The sequence below is a fragment of the Zalophus californianus genome, chromosome 2 (assembly GCF_009762305.2).
Source record: "Zalophus californianus isolate mZalCal1 chromosome 2, mZalCal1.pri.v2, whole genome shotgun sequence".
In the NCBI taxonomy this organism is placed as follows: Eukaryota; Metazoa; Chordata; class Mammalia; order Carnivora; family Otariidae; genus Zalophus; species Zalophus californianus.
Genome location: NC_045596.1, coordinates 140,321,265 through 140,336,926, shown reverse-complemented (window position 1 = coordinate 140,336,926; position 15,662 = coordinate 140,321,265). Strand labels below are relative to the sequence as shown.

At 36.3% G+C, this 15,662-nt stretch overlaps 1 protein-coding gene and 1 non-coding gene across 6 annotated transcripts in view; both read right to left on the bottom strand.

Annotated features, from left to right (window-relative positions):
• Window positions 1-687: 687 nt before the first annotated feature.
• TLL1 (tolloid like 1) overlaps window positions 688-15,662 on the bottom strand; it is a 215,085-nt gene continuing 200,110 nt past the window's right edge. For all 5 annotated transcript variants that reach the window (XM_035726294.1, XM_027599787.2, XM_027599785.2 and 2 more), the window contains 3 exons: window positions 10,585-10,798; window positions 2,966-3,216; window positions 688-1,781 (listed from right to left, as the gene is read on the bottom strand). In XM_035726294.1, coding sequence (XP_035582187.1) covers window positions 1,647-1,781; window positions 2,966-3,216; window positions 10,585-10,798 — 600 coding nt within the window. In that variant the 3' untranslated portion in view covers window positions 688-1,646. The remainder of the gene's footprint in view (window positions 1,782-2,965; window positions 3,217-10,584; window positions 10,799-15,662) is intronic.
• On the bottom strand, window positions 11,793-11,947 carry LOC113926115. Its single transcript, XR_003521191.1, has one exon. It is a non-coding gene; the product is annotated as a small nucleolar RNA SNORA62/SNORA6 family (small nucleolar RNA).

Here is a 15,662-nt window from a genome sequence, read left to right as displayed (position 1 = left end):
ATAATAATTAGAAGTTCCCATTATTTGTCCATGAAACCTCCTAAGAAAGGTGCTACTTCAGACAGGATTCTAGTAGAACTTGGCACATAAATTGTAACTTTTCCACCACCCACTGCTTTTCACCTTCTTGTAGCTTCACTCATTCAGACAACCTCACATATACATACACAATATTAAAAACACACATGGCTTTCAAGCAGAAAATTCGTTTTCTACAACAAAAGCAGGTCACCATATTTATACCCAATGTTCTCAGTCATGGAAATGGATTTTCCTCACAGAGCTGCTAATTAACATACGTTGTTTTCCTCAACCTTTCAAAAAGTGTGTCTCTCGGAGGATCTGTTTGATCATGTGCAAGAATTCTAAGGCATTATAAGTAATTGTTCCACAGGACAAGTGGTGCCCTTGCAATGATACACTCTTGATACACTTAGCAAGTCTTTAGTCTTCAAATGCCACCAGACAGACATAGGGAGACATTCATAGTCTACAGGTGGTTGGCTCAAAGGTCAAAAATTTTGTTTAAAAAAAAACGTTTATGGAATAGCACCATAGAAAGTCTTTCAGAAACAAATCCTTTTTCCCAACATTGCATTTTTTTAACTGAATCCCAAGAAGAGAAAAAAAGAAGAAGAAGAAGAGAGACCTTTCAATGACTACACAGCCTACTTCCATTTCATTTCATTTTTTTTTTAAATACAACACTAACCATGACAACATCAGCAATAACAACTACAACAGATCAACAACAGAAAAGACAATAGCAGCACTGGTGACTTGAGAACGGGCCATCCAGGCCGTCACTTGGAAGAATTCTGTTCACACCTGTTGGGAGTTCTCTCTTGAAGTGCCCAAGACATCACAACACTTCTTAAATTTGGTGTGAAAAGGCAGCACTTTCACTGAAAGAACTTGAGTTTAGCAATCAACTGGGCATTTTCCAGCACTTAAATAAATGATGCCTAGAGTTTAACTGCAGTAATAGACACTATTGGCATTTCCAACTTGTCAAAACGTCAGTAAAATGAAGTGGTCTCAAGATCATTCGTGTTTCAAAGAGGTGAATCTGGCCTGCAAGTGAAAATAATGAAGCTGAAATATTCCAGTTTCCAAAATTCCGGACACGCCCACATTTAAAGTACAAACCGCCCTCCAAAGACTCCCATTTTGCAACATCCCATATGGATCCGTATGCAAGATACAAAGCCAAAACAATTATCCTAAGATACAAGAGGGTTTTTTAGTTTATGACCTGCAAGATCATTTGATTTCTCCCAAATCTCGAAAAATTGTCAAAAAGAAACACGCTGCAAGTCACAGCCCCTGAATCGAACTGTTTGAATGGCAAGGCATCTATGTCAGGCTGTGAACAAAATCTCTGGAGTCTTCCTTGAAGTTACATGATGCCTTCTCACCAGCTTTATTTATATTTATACCACCCAGCATGGAGTTTCAGTATCTTGGCAACGTTGATCAGAGCTGGCTTGAAAACTTCTCTTTTAGCAGAGAGAATCCTGTCCTCATAAGTCTTCTTCTGGTCAAACTCATTATATAAAACATTTGTGCTAATATCTTCATTTAAAAAAAAATACGTCTTCTCTCCATTATGCACATTCCTTTATGTTTTGATGGAGGTTTTGGTGTTATTTTTTGGTATGCATAGTATCTGGATATCTAATGCTTTTGTATCTTATATGAAATCCTTTCTTGTTGATTGTGTCATCAGTGTGAAAATGAATTAAAATCGCATCCCCAATTGAATAGATCTCTTCTGGTGGCTGAAGACAAAAACAAACAAACAGGCAAATAAACAACAGAATGAGTCACTTTTTTTCCTTCAGTGTAATTCATGTTTGTCTGGTTTTTTTTTTTTTTTTTTGGTTTATGATTTAATTCTCCCAACAACTTTGAAAAGTGGGTATGAGTGACTTCTTCATCTTACAGGTGAGCAAACCTGAGTTTCAGAGAAGCAAATGACATGCTCAAGATCATAGGCACTGATATGGCTGGGCTTGGAATATAAGTCTCTTTCCAAGTTCTGGAACTTGGTGGATTTTTTCCCCAAAATTTTAAGCCAAGTTCCTTTGATTTACAAGTAAATAAAGTAAGGTTCAAAGAAGGTAAAGAGATATTAAATGTGTTTCAGAAGGAGCTCTGAGGCAGAGCCACTTCCAGAATCCCAATCATCCATTCCTTCTTGCTTTAATAATCTAAACACCAAGAAGTTTTTTGTTTCATTTCAGCTGATACTTGGAAAGGAATTCAATACCATTCAAGTTCAGTATTATGTAAGCAATAGACACGGGTGGACAAAAAAATGGGACTAATGTTTTCGGAACAAAATATGTATTCAGAAGACGGCTTGATATTTATGCAGGGAGTCCTGGGGGAGAAAAGCATGAAGGAAATCTCAAGCTTTCCTTTTTCTTATTTCTCCTGGTGACACTCTCTGACCTGTATCGGGCATTCTGTCCCATGCACAAGTGACACACTGCAATGGAACGGCATTATGGCAGCACTGACTAAGCCCACATACCAGGTGGTGGTGCCTGCCATTCAGCAAGCGTCTTCGTTAAGAGGGGAATGTCAATTTGAATTGTGTGCATAATTCCTTTTCCTTTATGCTTTAATTTAGGAAGTTTACCAAATCGTCAAAGGTGGTGTTTAAATTTATTGCCTTTAGATTCTTAAATGTTTAAACATTTATTGCACAGTAAGAACATGAATAAAAAAGTTAGAATGTGAACAGGAACCAGCACTTATACCTACTAAATTCTTCTCTCTTGTGTAATATTATTGGGGAAATTCACTAGATGGAGAAGAGGTAAGGAAGAAGAGGCAATAATAATGTGTAACCTTTTCTCGTAAAAACATTGCCGATTTGCATATGGTGCACATAACAATCATGAATCAATGGGCATTTTCTACCATGGCTATGGGATCCTGTTGGTACTGTATTTACCCCTGATCCACAGAATCGACCAAGCCCCACCGCTGTCGAATCGAGACCGTCAAAGAGCTCAACATAGTCATAGCCACAGTCGGCTTCTTCCTCCACTTCAAAAATCTGGAAGGATAGCTCCAGTCGAAAGCCCCGTTCTGACACTAACAGCCATTCACAGTCCACTTGTCCCGGGTAGTTGTTATCACCAAACTGCGCATGCGAGTACAGATCTCTGGGTTTCGGGTCTGCTCTCAGTCGGCCTCCACACTCTGCTCAGGAAAGAAAAATGACATAAATTCAGTGAGTTTTAACAAGTCCAATTTCAACCTCAATGCAGTGTAACCGTTCTCTAACTTCTGAATGCATTTACATCATCAGATGTGTTTCCTATAATCGTAGAGTGTGATGGTGCACCAGGTCCCACCACAGGCCCTGGACACAGAGCTTGCTGGGTTGGAATATCACCTCCAACACCATCGAGCTCAGTTACTTCAAATGAGTGATGTCGCTTCTCTGATCCATAGGGCAAAATGCAGATGATAATGATAGTACCAATCTCAGTGGATTTTGAGGATTTAATGAATACATGGAAAATCACTTAAAACAGTGCCTAACCTGTAGTAACTCTCATAAATATTTTTATTGTTACACATGATACTGTTTTTAGTCTCAAATAACTAGTTTTCAGAGGGGAAAAAAAAAAGGTCAGTATCTTAAGTCAGGTTTAATCTTACTCATTTAAGAGCCCAGAATCCAAAGGAATAAGAAATAACTTAAAAACTGGCAAAATATATAAAACTCCAGTGTGTATATGCATGATATAGAACTCTACATAGACTATATAGAACAATTTTATTTAGGTAGAAATATTTATATAACTTGGTTGGGAAAAACATACGCGCATCTTTAACTGTAATAACATTTGCAGTTCCAGAACCTATGAAGTGTATTTTGTGTTTGCAATAAATAAAAAAATTTAAATTCTCTTTTCACAGCTTCTTTTTCAGAGAGATATTAATAAACACATGGTTTACCAGTTATTACTTTTGTCACAAGAGGTAAATATACCAAATAACTAGATGAGTATGCACAAAAATGCACAACTAGTATAATTTAGAAATGAAAGTTTTCAAAAAATTTTCTCAGAAACTTTGTAATCTGAGCCCCAAAACTTCCTAATGACTTAGAGATTAAAAAAACAAAACAAACAGACAAAAAAACCAAACACCCAGAGATTAAATAGTAGATCCCCTCCAACCAGTACCCATGCAAACTTATGGCAGGGGGTCAGGGGAGAAGAAGATAAAAAAGGGCCATCAAAAATGTTAGAAGAAAGTAGAGTTTCTTTCTGTTTCTGTTTGTCAAGTCCTGAGAGGTTCCTGGGAAGCAGTGATTTCAGGGCTAAAACCAGGAAAGTCCCAGGAAAACTGAGATAAGTTGGGAGGGGACAAAACCAAAAATCCAACATGGAAAGACGTGGACAAGCCAGGACCCTAGATACGAAGACACCACTGTAACATTTTCATGGTCATCTGCAACCAAACAGTCCCGGCGGCACCCTGTGAGGACGGATTACACAACTAAAAACACTTAGTTGGATTTTTCCAATTTGTATATGGCTTACCCACAACTGATGATTTTAAACAACAAAATACGTCTGAATCCCCAGGATGAAACCCCATTCAGATGTATCTAAATATGCGTAGGCTCAACCAAACCTACTGGCACTGTTACAGACAAAGACATTGAGATTCTTGTGTGTGACTAACATATGAACGAACTTCAAACCAGGGTTTCAATCATGAGAATGACTCCCCCACTGGGCTGTGTTCCATGAAGAATGTAAGTGTCCCTCCACGTTCCAGGTGTCAGGTGGGGCGTCTTACACAATCTATCGATATAGCATATAGTATATACTGATACTATTGCAAATGTAAATGAGTTAGAATCACCCTGAAAGCTCAACTCATCTCTTGAATCCCATAGACCGGAAGCCAAACATTCTACCCTTCCTACCATGGTGCTTCTCTAATTCCAAAAATTATTGTCCTTCCTCTGTGACAGATCTCCACAGCCAAACGACCTGGGTCCAAATCTGAGCTCTGCCCTTCATCAGCTGAGGGACTTTGTCTCACACTCCATTTCTAAGACAAGGATCATACATAGTACTCACATCATGGGGTCTAGATGAAGAGTGAATGAGTTAATATATGTCAAATGTTTGAAGGACACCTGGCACATAGGAAAGACCATATTAGTGTAAGCCATCACCATTACAATCATTACTGTCTAGTGAGAACATCTAAATGCCATCATCTGTGCTGTTGCTAGGGATCCATTCAGGTATGAAATGAAAAGCCAGAATAAAATGAAAACCAATTTAAAACATTATTAATCTGCTATCATAAAGGAAGACTTGTGTTTTTGAAGGCCAGTAAAATATTTTGTGAAAAATATTTCCAAATTTAATATATAAATGTACAAACCAGTGTAATCTCACTTAGAGAATTTTTTAAATTCTACCTATTCTCAAAGTTTGATATATAAGTCCCTGATTTGTTTTGGTTTCAACCTAAAAAAAAAAAAAAAAAAGCTGCCAGCACTTGGATTACTTTTATTCCACAGCCAGGAAGAGCTGAAGGAGCCCACTGGGAGATATAAGGAAAGCACTAGTTTCAGTGTGTTTGCCTTGCAGAAGCAAAGTAGCAGGACAAAAGACCAGGGTTCAGAAGAGACAATTCTCTGCCAGCGCCAACTTGGAACAAAAATCAAGGAGGAAATGAAGTAGTGGAACAAAATGGAAAAGGAGATTTCACGAAACCTTTGTGAATCTGAAATTGACAGTGAGGAGTTATTATTTGGTTTTATTGAAGACATCTAGAAAATGGCAATATTCAAAATAAATAAATTACATTTAAGGATGACTTAAAATGTTCCATTATGTTTGTCTATTTTCATTTCTCTGTTTCAGTACACAACGGCCTTCCTATGGATCACTGATCACACTAATAAATCTGGAATTAATGATCCAACCATGAAAAAGAGAGAGAGAGAGAGAAAACTCAGTCCACAGGATAAAATTTTTAAGAACAAAGATTTAAATATTATATGCACAAGATGTGTGATTTTAATATGCCCTGAGAGAAATTCCATAAGCAGAAAATTACAGGCAGCGTGAGGGCAATTTGAGAATCCTTGAGGCAGTTCTTCAAAATATGGTTACTACATCATTTACTATGGTCCCTTTAAAGGAGGTATTTAATTAAATACATTTTCTGCAAATATTCCTATCCATTTACCAAGTTAGAACAATATAAAAGTAATGTAGCATGTCTGCAGTATTGTTTTTAAATCAGTTGTTTGAAAATACTTTGTAAGCTGCCAGAACATCTTCTACAGAATTCTGGAAAATGAAAATGAAGCTGAATAAGAAAGGTGACAAAAAGCGAAGAGCAGCCGGTGGGGGGGGGGGATTTCATTTTAATTTGGAAAGACATGATTGTTTATTTCCCCATAAAGTATTAAATTCCCAAAGAGGTCCTGTAATTTGACCCTATACATGCTTTTAGTGGGCATTCTAATTTAATTGAGTTAGATCAAAATAACTTCCTTTCTAAGAACTTTAATCATGCATTATTTGACTTTTAAATGTCATTGATGCATAGTACAATGCTACAGCAAAGAAGTCCTACCAGACAGGCCATGTCTTATTTTATTTTATTTTTTAATGTTTCAAGTTTTCATTTAAATTCTAGTTAGTTACATATAGTGTAATATTAGCTTCAGGAGTAGAATTTAGTGATTCATCACTTATAGCACTCATTACAAAAAGTGACCTCTCCTTAACCATCACCCATTTAACCATCTCCACCCCACCAGCTACCCCCATGCCCCTGCACCTCCCTTCCAGCAACCCTCAGCTTGTTCTCTATAGTCAAGAGTCTCTCTTATGGTCTGCCTCCCTCTCTGTTTTTTCTTTGGACAGGCCATGTTTTAAAAGACTATTTTCTCTCCACATTTCCCTCTTTTTCTATATTATAGCCATATCCTCTGAGACAATACACAGGATATTTTTTTTACTGATTTGTTTCTTTAATAAGTTTATTTAAGGGTGGTGTAATACCATTCATTACCTGATTAAAATATAGTTGGGCTTAGAATTTAGACCTACCATCAGAGGGATAAAAGGACTCTTTCCAATAAAGTCCTTTTCTCATGGATTTTTTTCACAGTATTACTTGTGAAAAAAAATAGCCATAAAACCATATTAGAGCAGTATTTCTAATCACCTGGTTTCAAAATTCATGGTATTAGAAGTTTTTCTCATGGATAAAATTCAAATTGTATATAAAAAATATAAATTTACTCAAGCAGATTAAAATGTGTATGTCAGGGTCCATCGATAATAGTTACACGTATTCTAGAAGGTAGTAAATAATGAATAAGTGTTCTATACATGTAGCAAAAATGGACTGATGTGGTACTGGACTTGACTGTCTTGTCAGTAGAAACTGACTGAAAAACCAAAAGTACAGAAACTTCTGAAAATCAGAGGCTACACTTAGACTGTATGCTTCAACAGGAAGGAATTCCTTCTATTTCCCTGTAAATTCCCACAAATTCCCAGCTTTTTGCCATAAATTAGGAATACCTTACAGTGTCTATCCAAAACAGGTACCAAATAAATATTTGATGAAAGACTATGGAATAAATGAACTTGTTAAAGAGCAAGCTTGGAGAAGAGATAAATAGTAGTCAGTACATAAGAGGGTTTCAGCATGTTTGGCTATTAGAAATTAACAGTATGAAACAAATAGACCCAGAAAAGATAGCTGAGTTAAGTAGGAGCAAAAATTTACGGGTGAAGAGAAAAAAAACACAAACAGATAATACCAAAAATGTTGACAACAGCAAATGAGTAGCAGTTAAGAAGCCAGGATTCTAATGCCAACTGTTATTTTTTTTGTTCTACTTTGGTTGTCATTTAGTTTTTAGTTCAGAATCCTCATATGTAGGATGACAGGGCTGGATTAAACAAAATCCAAGGCATGTCTTGCCTAACAAAAATGTGACAGGTGGCTCACGTGGATATTTGAATGGGTGTGAACTGAACGGGGAAATAAAATGAGCCTAGTCAGTTACATACTTCAAACGGAGGGTTTTTTAAAACTTACATAAGGAAGCATTCAGTCTCTACGTATCGCTTCAGCAACAGTGACTGGTTTTATATCGATTTGCTTCCTAATCTAAAACTTTTACATGAAGAGAAAATATACTATGGTGGAATGTATGCGAGGCATTCTGGAGACAGAGTAAGGATAAACTCCAGGCTTTGACATAATTTTAGAAATCTCTGCAAATTATTTAATCCTCTAGATTTTCAATTTCTTTTTCTGAAAAATGAGGATAATAATACATCATATAGTCTTTTAAGGACTCAATATATGTAAAGTGTATGTTAAGTACATGTGTGTGCCTAAAATGCCAAGTGCATGCTATATATACCATCAGATCTCAAATAAGATCTCCTGAGAACTTAATTGGATTCTACCAATGGATTCTTAATGGTAATATAAACAATGCAAATAGGATCCATGAGCAAAGGCCATACAAATTAAGGAATCATGGAGGTTAATAGCTATAATGAAACTTAAAGAGTATTTTACAGATGAGGAAACTGATATCCAAAGAAATTTCTTTTCCAAAGTTCCCAGCTAGGTAATGGCACAACTGGACTAAAAACCCAAATGTACCTACGTACTGGAACATAATATAAATCTTAATCATTCTACTCACAAAGGGTAAAAAGAGATTCTATAAAAGTAAGTTTTTATTAAACTAAGAAGGGGAAATTCACCATGAGAGACGATGGACTCTGAAAAACAAACTGAGGGTTCTAGAGGGGAGGGGGGTGGGGGGATGGGTTAGCCTGGTGATGGGTATTAAAGAGGGCACGTTGTGCGTGGAGCACTGGGTGTTATGCACAAACAATGAATCATGGAACACTACATCAAAAACTAATGATGTAATGTATGGTGATTAACATAAGAATAAAAAAAAGGAAAAAAAAGAAAGGGAAATTCATAGGTAAGTATTTTAAAAATATTTGGTCAGCTATTTCAAGAATTTTGACAGCATATTTTCATACTGCATTCCTGGAACTTGTGATAGCCAGATATATATGCCATAAACCCTATGCTATCAGGAAAGTACTGATGAAGTAATGGGATTACAATCACTCCACCCCTTTAATGCATAACAAGTTATCAGGAAAATATTTAAAGAGTAAATGTCAAGTGTATGGAAAAACCTTTCATTAGTATGAAATTTCTGTAGTCCCTGAAAGATTCTTCTCAAACCAAAATATTTATATCACTCATGAGAAATAATTAATTTGCACTATTAATGAGTTCAACCATTACTAGTACAAATCAGATAAAAATTCTGACAATATTCACTTTCTCATAAATAGACTCCAATATAAATCTAATACTTATAATAAAATACACTAAAGTGGAAAATAATATTGGACAATGGAATAATTAAAATTCTGATTTCTCAAACAAAATTAAACAAAAAGAAAATAAAAACAATAACCAGAACCCATGACAAAAAACTGCTGCACTTACATTGTTTTATGGACAAATTTGTATACTATTACACTGTGTATTATATTATTACATCAAGACAGTTCTACAAGGCAGTCTCAATAGTTTATTCATCAATAGTACCACTAGGTGGCACTATAAGATAAATGACTTTAGGAAACTACAAACTGACTTTTTTTTTTTTTAAGATTTTATTTATTTATTCATGAGAGACAGAGAGAGAGAAGCAGAGGGAGAAGCAGGCTCCCTGCCGAGCAGGGAGCCCGATGCGGGACTCCATCCCAGGACCCTGGGATCATGACCTGAGCCGAAGGTAGACGCTTAACCATCTGAGCCACCCAGGCGTCCAACTGACTTGTTTTTTAACTGAATGTAAAAAAAGGACATTTCCTAGACATTTATGAAATACAGTATTAAGCTGGCCCCAAATTATTAAAAAATGTTATTCTATATTTTTTCCTAAAATCTTCCATATATTTCCTAAATTATATTTTATTTCTTGAAAACTTCCATTACAAAGTCAAATTAGGGATTAGGATTAGAAAGATTGTATTGCACACTAAATAAAAGGAAAAACAAATGAGACTCTGTACAACGGAGAGATAAATTCCAAATCAGACTTGCAAAAATACATTAATGCAAAAGCTAGCCAACCAGGTAGGATGTTAGAGAAAACACGATTCTTGAATACTAAGACATAGATTTCTAACTGTTAAATAGAGTATATAAATCAAACGGCTCAAGTTAATATGGAATCCATTATACAAATATTTAGAGATAGTTCTACTTGATCATACTTGCATTGGACATGAATCAGATCAAACTATTGCATTGCTTTCTAAATGTTCAGCAACTACAAAGATATTTGAGTAGGATGCTACATAGCTCTCAAATATTTCACACAGTGCTTCAGTGAGATTTCTTCTGCTGTGCTCAGAGATTCATTAATGTTCCTGTTGTAGGATCCACTGCATTCACTGGAAGAGAAACCTAGATCAGGAAAGAAAAACATGAGTCTAATTTGCTGACCTGTAGAATGTGTGGCTTGAAAGCCTTTCCTTTGAACAGATGCATCAGAAACAAACCGAACAAACATTTTATTTCCAGTAGCCACAAGGGGCTCTGGTATCTTGTTCCCACATAGTCTTCCAAGAATTGGTGATTTTTCTGTTTCTCCATCGAATACTTCCAAGTGATCATAAGCACATTCTTGATGCTGCTCGATCTCAAACTCACCAAAGGCCTATTAAAAAAAGAAAGAAAGGGAAAGAAAAACAAAAACAAGAACGCATATCACTCAAAATGGGTTCTTTCCTTTAGAGCAGAAATTCACATCAATAAAACATGCTCAGGACATACAAATAAATTAACCCGTATAGAACATTATTGAAAGAAGTGTAAAATCAGTAGAATGTAAAGTCTCTGAAAAAACATAATGAGGAAAACAGCACAATAACTCCATGTGAAATTCTATTATTAAACTATTGCAACTAAATCACAATCCAAACTATCACAAAACTATCACAATCAACTCCAGGATTTAGACAAGTTATAATAACAGTGATATTTTACTCTGAATATAATTCTAAGTTTATACTGAATGCATCAGAAAACTTTAAACACTTGCATTTTAAAAATTGATTCCTTCTGGTTTTGATGATCATAAACTACTGAATATCATCCTACCTTGGGGCATTTAAACTAAGAAGAAAACCTAAAAATATAACTTATATTTTCACAGAAATTAATTAAGCACAGTAAATCTTAATAGAATAAAATAATGGGAATTTACACTGTATACTTATTTATTTTTTTAAAGATTTGATTTATTTGACAGAGACACAGCGAGAGAGGGAACACAAGCAGGGGGAGTGGGAGAGGGAGAAGCAGGCTTCCTGCGGAGCAGGGAGCCCGATGCGGGACTCGATCAGCCGAAGGCAGATGCTTAACGACTGAGCCACCCAGGCGCCCCTATACCTCTTTATTTAGATCTTACAACCCATATTATTAGAAAATACTACAATGGTTTTAGGCTAGTTTTTTTTTTTTTTTTGAGAGCCTACTTCTCCCTTTCCCTCTGCCTGCCTCAAGGCTAGATTATTTTTAAGTTACTTTTAAGATAGATGGTACACTTATTTTAGAGCTTGCAAAGTTTAGTATGCCTTTAAAAGTTATTCTAATTTTCCCGTGTAGTAATTTTTATGCATAGGTCTTAGCAAATTCTTATATTTTTTAATACTTGTAGCAAGAATTACTGTCAAACTTCACTCATTGGACCAGAGACCCTTGTGGTGTTGGTGGAAGATTTGCCCCTCATGCAGCTCATTATCTATGTTTGTGAAGCTCACTGGCCAGCCAGCGGCCTCAACTCCAAGCTTTAATGATGTGCAGAAGCAAATTCTTAAAATAAAAATTCATTAAATGTATAACGCATTAAATAACACAAAGGAAAGTTTAATTGAGGCAGACTGAAAATAGTAATGGCCTAATTATTAATAATTCCAGGAATTCTAGGTTATTTGCCATTGCCGATGAAGGCTTTTCCCCTTCCCTAGAAAAGCCACCATACCTTCAAAAAATAAACTATCATTCCCAGTAGAGGGGAATAAAGCTGGAGAAATAGAATGTATACTTGAAAATTCGTTCATTTTCCTGCAGTCTCTGCAGCATAAAATATTTGCACATAAACTTTTTGCATACATGTTTTTTTAATTTTGTGAAGTTATCACAATTCTAAATTTAATTAAGACATACATCTTTGTAATTATGAAAAGAAAAAAATTGACTAAGAATGGTTCTCCTTCAGTGCTGGCCAGTTATCTATTCCTTAACACATGGTCGTCTATTATCACTGGCTTTGGAGGAGTAAGGGAAGAAATGAAAGAAGCAATTTATATTAATTAGGGAGTAGGAGAAAGGAATGAAAGGTACTTAAAAGAAGAAACAAAAGAAAGAGGGCTGATCTCTACTGCCATATTCCACCGCACCCTACTTTAAAAAGTATAAATTAAAATGATAATGACCAATAAGCATTAGAGTCATTATTTGTTGTAACCATTATGAGTAAAAAAGAATGTTCACTTCATTCTACCGAAGACACTGGATAGTGCAAAAGAGATAAATACTGCACAAAGCATCTTATAGGAAACAAACAAACAAGAAACAGTGCACGCAAAATACGGTGAACAAGGAGAATTTAGCAGAGTGTATTACCATGAAGTACAACATTCAAAGCAGGCGATCGCTGAAGTTTGCTGCTATTTACCTCTGCAATCCAGTGGCAGAGAACAGAGTAGAGGAGATGCAGTACATGGGATATAGAAGACCCTGAATGGATGGTTGGCTGGAGATCCATTCATTTACCTATCTACCTATTCCATGTTTACGGCCAACACCACGGATGGAAACGCTGTGAACGTGACAGGCCAACACTTCAGGTTTTCTGCCTCTCCTGAGCTGGTACTCAGTCGGCTTCTATTACCATTACGCACATAGACACTGTCTCAGTATCAGTTTGTAACTGTTAAGAAACCAATAGGAGACAATTGGCTTAACCGCACTTAGAATTCTTTATTAACTATGAAACCAAGCTTCTGAATTATAAGGTCAATGTTATCTCAAGAAAAAAATAAAAGCATTGTTTCAGGAGAATAACAACATCTGAAAACCACTGCATGTTGAACAATTGTCTCTTCTGACTGTGATTTAGAGTCATTCATCTATCAATAAAAAGAGCAGAGAAACCTACTGTGTAGGAGAGAAAACTGTAAGAATGATGGGGGTGACGGCATTCTAACGCACATCCTTTAAGTAACAGTTAAAATGGGATCAGAATTTACAGACCACACATGTTCAGTCCATTGAAAACCAAGTGAATGAGATAACTAAGTGACTACTTCACTCCCTAATGAAACGCAGGATGTCTGGAGTGAATCACAACATCTGTTTTACAGAACAGAGCAACACCACACAAAGTGGCAGTGCGCTTGCAGGCTGGGGGCATACTGACACCTGGTCTGGAGCCAGCTGGCTCCCGCTTTTTATCAAATTACTAATGGAATCAGACTGACTCTGTAAGAGTCAAATTAGGCAAAGGTTCTGCAGCTGACATATTCTCAAGTGATGCAAACAATTCTCATTCATTAAGGTATTAGTGAATTTTCCTCTTGGAATTGGTAGCAGCTTGTTAGGTCATCTGCAAAGATTGGGTGGTCCTTTTCCAGAAGTCAGTCTAACCCAAATGCTCTGCCACACACAAGCAAAAGCGTCACTAACTCACATGCTGACATCTCATAAATATGGCCCTTAATATCATAGAGGTATCCACATCTAAAGACCTCCATATATAGCAATGTTGCCTCAATAAAATATATTTCTAGGTCACAGGAAGGTATTATAGGGGGCCATGGGAAATTGGGAAAATCTTAAAAAACTATTTTTGTAGAATTCCCAAAGGTACAGTGAGATATACAGTTTATTACTTTATTTTATGACACATGCTGAGCCATGAATGTCTGTATCTAAATAATGCAGAACATGGAGATTTCTAGCCACCAGGAACCAATGCTACAGAACTGCACGCCATAAAGACACTTAGCTTCCCAGAACATCCTTCAACGTCACAAAGGTAACAGGACAGTATGGAGCTATATGAAAGTCTGATTTCTGCTGAAACACTGCCCTCTTTTTGGGGACTTTAAAATATTTTTCTTAAGTGTTTACACTAAAACTTTATAGACATTTTAGTATTCAAACATTTAAACCCTACTCATTCCATGATTATATTTCTATGATTTTAAGGTTACTAATCTAGGCTTTAAAAAAAACAAAAGAGGGCAAATAACCGTGAGCTCTAGTCAGAAATACTAATGCATTTCCCACAAGGCAAACTAAGAGATTAAGGAGTCCCATTCAAAAGAAATAAAACTGAATTCTCGTTTTAGGCTATGGAAAGAATAACTATGTGTTTCTGGAACACCCAAGCAAGCCTAATCTACCTAGCTGGCCACCAGCCAGGCTGCCATATGCAGCCTCACATGAACATCTGTAGAGGGGCTTTTATTGAAAATACAGGCGCTGGCTAAAAGATAAAGCCATTCAGAGTCGCCACATATATTCACAAAGGACAAGAAAATAAAATGGTAGCATTTAATGCAGAAATAAAATTTAGCCAGGGTGACCATTAAAAGTAAGAAATTGAAAGAGACTGATGCAATTTGAGCAGCTGTGATATAAGATTTAGAGCTCCCTGGTCCCAGCCATCCTTCGCCTTTTCCGGTCTTCAGTGAGAACTATCATTTGGTTTCCCACAAGATATTGAAAGGATTAGAGGCCACTGGGAAACATGGCAGAGTGGAATATAAACCTCAGCCTTCCAATTCAAAAGACCTTTTCTGTTCCATGAGTCCTCAAAAGCTGCCACCAAATACACTTTTGGTAGATTTATGGTGGAGAATTATGTAACATTTGTAGGTGTTTTTATTTTCTAAATAGCCCATATATGAAGCTATAAATTGCAACTACATAACTTAGCAAAACTCGAGGATATGATAAATCAAATAAACATGACATAAGCATATTGGCCTATTGCTGGATGCCCCTATGCCTGGAACTTTGTTCCTGTTTTGTTGGTTTGTCTTTGTTGTGTTTTGGTTTTAATGTTTTAATATTTAAAAATATTTTAAGAGTACCCCAAATTTAATAATCAGTTGTGTCTCTCAGAACCAAGACAGGATGAAGTCAGAAGTAAAACAGATCCTTGTCCTTATTCATTCAGAACTTTCTCTCTTTTCCAGTAAGAAGACTTTCTCCCCCCAAATATCTTTCAACCAGGGTTTCTTTCTACTTTAAAACTATTAATACAGAGTCAGAACTTCATAACACACACACACACATGCACACACACAAACACAGAGAAACAAAGCAAACATATTAGTTTCCTATTGCTGCTGTAGCAAATTACCACAAATTCAGTGGCTTAAATGGCATACACTTAGAGCTAGAGCTCTAATGTATGGTGGAGCTATGGTGGTTACAAATCTAAAATGGGCAAGGAGCGCCAGACCTTCCAGAGGGAAAGTGAGGATCTGTTTCCTTGCATTTTGCCC